Here is a 7,691-nt window from a genome sequence, read left to right as displayed (position 1 = left end):
AAGTCGTGTAGTCCTTTCATGATGCCAATGTTATCACATCTTTTAAATATTTTTAATAATGTGAAATTATGTGCACCATTACATGCACCAACTTTAATATTAGATAACCATTAAAAAGCATTAACCTTTTTCTTTTTAATGACGAAAAACCCCTCCAAGGCAAGTTCTTTAAATGTCAATTCTAGTCCCAAAGATCAAAGATGCAACAACTGGAATATAGTCTATTTAGTTTGAATAATTATATCGGTATCCATATGGATGCCTTTAAATGTCAATCGCTCGTTAATACTAAAAAACATCAAAATATTAGACCTGCTGAATCACTCAGGCCACACATCAAAATTGAATATATTTCTCAACATGTTTTTAGTTACATTGAGCTCCTTGTGGTTGTAGCCAGCGTCAATAATATAAGATATCTCTACCGAACCGCTAAAACCCACAAGCCAAAACCTACTTCCCTCACTGAATCTTTTTGCATCCTTCTGCATCAATAATGGCTGATCGAAATCCTGCAGGATGCATTTGGTATGTTCAGTTCAATTGCTGCTGCTCACAAAATTTATAGCCTATGGGGCACTTCACTTGCTCCACACTTGAAGAGAGCCCACTCTGCTAATGCCTCACAGATTGTCGCTTAGAATCTCCACCTCCCTGCCTTCCATAAGGGCTGCTCTCACTGAAACCGTGTCGCTTTCCATCAACTTTCCGGATTTTCCTTCTGAACTTAGAGGCACCACTATCTATGTTCACACTCACCTTTGGTGGGTTCGAAAAACAGAAAGAACTGGCAACAGCCTATCCAAATCCAAAATACAAGCATTATATGGGATATTACATATTATACCACAACCTAATGAAATCCATCAATTTAGCAAATAAATTCAGGGTCATTTAACTTATGTCAAGTCTGCTGAAATTCAATTCACAGGGTACACCTCAAGCCAGAACTATATATATAGGTACAAAACACAAACAAAACAAAAAAAAAAAAGATTTAATGAGATGTTATTGTAACCCTTGGATGAGGTATTGACCAGTGTTGTTGATGTAGGGTCATTATTTATTTATTTGAACAATAAGATATTTTCTCATTCATCTGTTTTGATGCATTTTTCTATTCAGGGCTCAGTAAACCTCCATTAGGATCAAATGGATATGAACATGCTGTAAAAGGAAGCATCAAGAAATTAATAAAATATGACATCTTTTCACCAACTACTCTTGATCATCTATTAAGGAACAAGTGAACATGTATTTCCAAGAGAGCACCACTCAAACTGAACCTAAATTGAGAGGAGCCTTTTCCCAGAATTAGAACTAGATATGAACTACCCAAACTCACCAATTGAATCAGCTAGGTGCTAGTTATTTCGACGAAAAAAAAATTGCCCACAGCACCTAAATTCAAGAAAGGCCCTTAAAACTTGGGACTTCCTTCCCATCACCGCTAAAATTATTGTCGTCACTACATTATACATATATGACTGCTTTTGGAATCAAGCCATTCCACCGCTTATATTAAGAAATTTTTTTTTTAAAAAAAAACCTACTGCATGTCTGCAAGGATATTTGAAAAGATGAAAAATGACTTTCACCAAGGAAAAAAGGGTTTGTACCTGCAAATCAAGGCGGTGAACGTCAAAGATTTCTTTCATAGAGTGAGAGTTATATGCTAATATGTAGGATCTGTATGCTTCTTTAGCCGACTTGTTCAAGTAATAGTTATTGGCTACCAAATTTTCTTGCAATTATCAAAATAGTCCAATTTAAATCCTGCAGTTTAATATGGAAAAGATATTGATAATATAATGTAGAAGCAGGAAAGTACCAGGTGAGACTGCACATTACCCATCTTCTTTTGATCAAATTCACACTCTTTAACAGGGACTTTTGCTGCCTGAAAGTGGATACGACATCTTAATTTGAATGCAGAACAAGTAACTACTATTGCAACAATTTATTATCGAGAAAAAAAAAAAAAAAAACCTATAGCCACCAATTTGATGATCCCTGCTGTCTTTATTTAATGACATTTCTCCACAGAGCAATGTAGTTATTTTAATATAATGCTCTAGACTATACAGGGACAGGAAACTGGCTTATTAATGTCCTATTAAAGAAGTTGTTGTCCAATTTATCATAGGAATCAATGGCCTCTATAGTTTGTTTTGCTGGATATTTGTCATTTTCTTATACGGTGAATAAACTAGACCTTCAGATAGCGAATAAATTGCAACTCTTCAGGAATCAGGAAAAGCAGAGCATTTCCTTTTGCACCTTCCCCACGAGCTGTTCGACCAACCCTATGAATGTATTCCTGAAAGCATAACCCCAACCAACAAACATTACACTCAACATAGATGAATAGAATGCAAAACAACAATTATCTTAAATATGTCAGATTTGGGGGGGGGGGGGAGGTCATCACCTTGGGTTCATCCGGAGGATCATACTGCACAATCCAGTCCTACAGAAGAAGAAAAAAAAAACAAAAGAGAAGATCCCATAAGTATTCATTAGGCTTAACTATACAAGTTACAAAATTTTAAGAAAATGATACCATGCCCGTATCAACAGAGTGACAGTTCTAATGGCCCGTTCAACCAAACCAAATCCAAGATTTTAAAGCAAGACCATTTTCTACTTCCAGAAAAGCTTATGCATATTTGTAGCAGAACGCAACCCCTACTCTCTCCCCATCACCCATAGGTTGGTAATTGTCCAGTGAAGTGCATTGAACATGCCCACTTTAGTTTACATATGTGGTGGCAGGAGATACATACACAAAATTAAACTCCAAAAAAAAAAAGGATTGCAATACGAAATGTAGAGTATACCTATTAAATTATATAAGATAATAATTCTGGTTTTCTGGTCATGCTCACACATTATGTATATGTGTGTGTGCGTTTTTCAGTTTTATATATGGCCAATATAAATTTTTCATGAATTATAATAACAATAACAGTAGGAGAAAGCGACAAATAACAGCAAATAATTGAAAATAAAAAAGCACTGCCATCAATAATTTCAAAGTCACTTGGTAAACAAAAGAAATATACCACGTCAGGAATATCAAGCCCACGAGCAGCAACATCGGTACATAGCAAGATTCCCTTCTCTGCTTTGCAGAAGTTAAAAAACGTAGTTGTCCTTTTCAGCTGCTTTTGCTGTCCATGGATATCAAGGCAATCCAACTGAATATATCTCAGCAGTTCAGAGTGGAATTTGACTGAGTTACATGAAGAGAAGAAGACCATCACTTTCTTTGACAGGTTCCTCTTCAAGAAGGAATATAGAAGAATAAATCTCTTGGCACTGGGGACAACACAATAGCCTTGCTGCAGCCCTTCATTAGTGACCTATAACACCCAGAACCTTGTCAGATTTTAAATGTGAGGTCGAAAAGCAAGCAACGTAACGTAATTTAGAGCATATATATATGAAATCTATTGTACAGCAGAACATGGTGGACTTGGGTGTACTAAGTGCATCTCCATCTCCATATTAAGAGGGTCTCACTCTTTAAAAAAAGAAATTACAGTTAAAAGGTTTTTAAAAGATATGGCAGCAGTAATGTTGTCAATAGCAATTATTCTTCCCTTGTACACCACTTTCCTATTTGATAGAAGAGATCTCTCTGTCACAATAGCTATTTATGTACGTAATGTAGCTCAATACAGTTATATATATTAAACTTATTCTACATTTCTACCTTATTTCTTCCATCATCCACATCAATATAGATAGCATTTTTCAACGATAAGCGTGCAAGATCCTCAACCTACAAATTTAAGGGAAAAACCATTAGAATCCCAGTCAAAATCAAACTATTGATAGATAAACACAAATAAAAGAAGAGTGAATTATGTTAATGCTGAATTTTCTACACACAAAAGGAAATTTGAAATGTAACAATGATAAACAGCTTAAATTTTTTGCAATATGGAATAGCGGAAAGGAAAAAAGATTAACTAGTATCAAGTTTGTATACGATGCACTAACCTTCTGAGTTTGGGTGGCTGAAAATAAAGCCGTTTGCCTATTCTGCACATTGAGTAGCAACTCACAATCAGTTAATGAACCCTAGATACTACCGCCCACAATAGAATGCGCAATTTAAATTACTATCGGAAAGAACTAATTGAAAGTAGTATATTTCCATATCTAATCAATACATTGCAAACCAGAGCCAGAGATTTTGCTGGTGAAAGTACCAGGAAAATAAATTCCACAATACATGTAGAGATTGACTACTAGACAGTGCTATGTACTTAGCAGCATTTTTTTTTTTTTTTTTTTATAAGTAACTTAGCAGAAATATCGTAGAATCTGACCCACCATACACAGCCAACGATTCAATTGAAGCGATGGAATCTATAATGGGCAGAGTATGTTTGAAACCACTAGTTGAGACAGTTCTTCAATCATATGCAGCTATTATGAAGAAGCTAAGTTCTCATCTTATATATTCATCCAAAAAAAATCGTCATCTTATGTAACCAAGACACAGGTTCAACAACCTGGTTAATGCACCAACACCAGTAATGATTAGGGCATTTGATCAACTTTGGCACAACAGCTAACATTCCTCTAAAGACCATGTCTGCTCATCCAATTAATGCAACCTTCTTTCAGAATACATTTATATATAATGTCACTTTCCCTCCACTAGGATTTTGGAAAGAAGAAAGAAAAATAATCTAAATTGGAAAATGTGCTAGCAGAAAAAGTAATTTTTTCTTCATTATCATTTCCTTTCCATTTTTCTATCAGAGAAACAAATGCAGCCTGGCCTTGGTGCTAGATCTAGGTAAAACTCGACGCAAAACTAAACTTTCATACCCTGTTTACTTCTATCTATGACCAAAAACAAATATGATTACCATTTAGTTTACCTGTGGTAGAAGCTTAAGAATCTGCTTCATTTCTTCCTCAAAGTTTGCTTTCAGTATCCGGTCAGCTTCATCGATTATTAGGCACTGCAAGTTTGAGTTTAGCAAGAAAAGAACATACATAAGAAACACATATATAGCTTAGTATGCATTGAATAACTAGCTTTAGCTTCAGAAAAAATAATGTCTAAAATTCAGGCTCCTTAATGAAGACGACAATCAGCATCGCATAAATGACATGAATACCTAAAAAAAATAGTTGGAAGGAAAACGGAAGATCTAGAACCAACAATATACAACATAATTAGTTTTGCCAATAATACTGAAAAAAGAAATATAGTGTTCAGAATTGTTTGTGTAAATTACCTTCAAATTTTTATAAATGAACCCCTTGGTATTTTGCAGATGGTCAAGAAGTCGACCAGTGGTTGCTACTAATAAATTCACTCCTTTCACAAGATGCTCTGCTTCTCCTCTTCTAGCTGAACCACCAATAACCAAACCAAGAGTCTGAGAGTGGTACTTGAGAACGTCTTTTGCCACAGCATGGGTCTAAATTATTTGAATGGTGAATTAGTCAGCATCACCCAGCAAAGAATGAAAATGAAATTTAGAAGACTAGTAGAAGGCAACAACATAGATAAGCGTGAATTCCATGGCTGTTTCCTAATCTTTATTTGCATTTTGCACATCAAATATAATGTCAAACATAGTGGTCAGTAAGAGATGCCAAAAAAAAAAAAATGTGGCTCCAAATTTTCATTAGTATCACATGCAAACTGTCTAAGAACCGAGTTTTTTTTATATCCAAATTTCCATTTGCTTCCCCACACATATATGTAGAATAAAATTAAATGATTAAATTCACTTAGAAAATGAAGTATGGGCGTCTTAGTTGAGAAGGCAAGATTGCATATTAATTAAGAGAAAATCCATGTAACTATCAGCAGTGACCTAGTACTTTTACCTGTATTGCAAGCTCCCTAGTTGGGCAAATTACGACCACTCTCATTCCATTACGAGGAGTAAAACGGATGTGATATAACAATTCCACAGCTGGTATTAGAACAGCAAGAGTTTTCCCAGAACCTGTCCTTGCAGCTCCAAGAACATCTTTGCCAAGCAAAAGTGGTGGGAAATAGCACAATGTTTTCCCCCTTTTTTCTTTGATAACTAATAAACAGCACAAAATATTTATTGTTTCAATTATTTTTCACTTGGGTAAAGAATGTAGATTAATAACTAGTAATGTTTGTCTGAAATTTGTGAATGTGTGGATTGTGCTCTTTTTTTAAAAAAAAAAAAAAAAAAAAAATTATTTGGATTGCCAAATTGGATTGTTTTTATTTATTTGATATTTTTTCCCAGGTGGAGAACATATATCCCTTAGTGCATCGTGCTATTGCTGCTGCCTCTGCTCTTCCGGATCTTCGAAGTAAGATTAATGTGTGTGTATAAAATTGATTGCTATAGTTAGGTATGTAATAGATTTGTTGGTACATCACATGTGCTTTGATGATTTTCAAATACTACATTATTTTTTTTCAGATTGCTTAATCTATGCCATTGTACTTTTCTATCATCGAATTCAATTGAAAGTTTTTTACTGACCAACATAGAAACATGCATTTTGGTAGATAAAGCGTGTTAAGTAAATTTGATTTTACACCAAATGAGAAAACACAACTTTGAGGCTGCTTTTTGATTTCAGTAAATATATATTTCGGCGTTGTTCGAAAGTAATATTTTATATTCATTTTTGGATTTCCTTTTTCTTCTTGCACAGTTTCTGAATTTTTTTTTTCTTTGGTGCTTTATTTCAAAACCGATATGACAGGATGCTTAACCGTGTTGAATCTAAGCTTTTGCCTTTTCAACGTGTTGGTGTTAGGCATGTAGTGGATTTTGATATTTTTCCTCATTGGACTACTGTTATTCAACATGCATTAATTATTTTCTCCAGAAGCATGATGAAGTTTCTCTATTACTTCATTATCACTGAACTATGATAGTTTTTGAAATTAATACGAGTTTTTATAAGTTTTTTTTTCAGGTATATCTTGCAGCATGGAGGGTTTGTTCTCCTAGCAGATGAAATTGGACTGGGAAAGACTTTGCAGGAAATTGATTCACTCGAACCATTTCTAGTCTTCAATGTGATTTAAGCATGTATATTGAGTTCATATGTCTTTTCCAGGCTATTGCTGTAAGTGCATGCGTCCGTGATTCATGGCATGTTCTTATTCTTACGCATTCTTCCTTGCGTCTGCATTGGGATTCAATAAGTGTTTTGTTAACTTTATATTTCAGATTTAGAAGATGCTTCTGCCCAAAGTGCATTTGATCTTCTTCTTCTTTCTTTCTTTTTTGTTTTTGTTTTTGTTTTCTTTTTCAAATGATTCAACACTAGCTGGATATCCTCCATCAGATATACTTGTATATTGCCTGAAGTCCCTTTCTAAAATTTTCTAGTTACTTTTTCTTTTGTTGTTGAAGCTGGAATCTTTCATTTTTTTTTACCTTTTATGCCCTTCATCTTTGAGAATTTGAATATTGGTTATTTTGGTTCTTTATTTATTTTTTTTATCTAAATTATTTATGTTTTGCAAATGAGTTATTCTCTAAGTTGTTTTATCTCAATGTGGTGGATCAAACATGGCTGGGTATACAGTAATACCATCAAATACCAAGGGCAGCATTCATCTGGATGGCCTATTCAATATCATCTCCAATGATGTAGTCCCTAAGCTACAGAATCTACTAAGGGCATTAGAGTTTAAGGTAAGTACTGCC

General features: G+C 34.5%; 1 protein-coding gene across 1 annotated transcript; it reads right to left on the bottom strand.

Moving 5' to 3' along the window:
• Nucleotides 1–277: 277 nt before the first annotated feature.
• Nucleotides 278–7,434, bottom strand: LOC132173710 (DEAD-box ATP-dependent RNA helicase 27). Its single transcript, XM_088514348.1, has 12 exons — nt 7,419–7,434; nt 5,866–6,071; nt 5,265–5,450; nt 4,902–4,985; nt 4,009–4,050; nt 3,719–3,787; nt 3,066–3,365; nt 2,432–2,470; nt 2,216–2,320; nt 1,833–1,900; nt 1,620–1,746; nt 278–798 (listed from the first exon to the last, which is right to left on the bottom strand). The coding sequence occupies exons 1-12, from the start codon at nt 7,432–7,434 to the stop codon at nt 616–618; spliced, it is 1,425 nt and encodes a 474-aa protein (XP_088370474.1). The 3' UTR covers nt 278–615.
• Between the last annotated feature and the right edge of the window lie 257 nt (nt 7,435–7,691).

This window comes from Corylus avellana, chromosome 3, assembly GCF_965113065.1.
Source record: "Corylus avellana chromosome 3, dhCorAvel1.hap1.2, whole genome shotgun sequence".
NCBI lineage: Eukaryota > Viridiplantae > Streptophyta > Magnoliopsida > Fagales > Betulaceae > Corylus > Corylus avellana.
The sequence above is the reverse complement of the archived record's forward strand: the minus strand, read 5'-3'. Positions and strand labels throughout refer to the sequence as shown.

Coding starts and splice junctions, on each gene's coding strand:
- LOC132173710 (XM_088514348.1), bottom strand. Junction 2,321..2,431: donor ATCCTCCGGATGAACCCAAG/GTGATGACCTCC, acceptor TTATGCTTTCAG/GAATACATTCATAGGGTTGG. Junction 1,901..2,215: donor AATTTATTCGCTATCTGAAG/GTCTAGTTTATT, acceptor ATCCACTTTCAG/GCAGCAAAAGTCCCTGTTAA.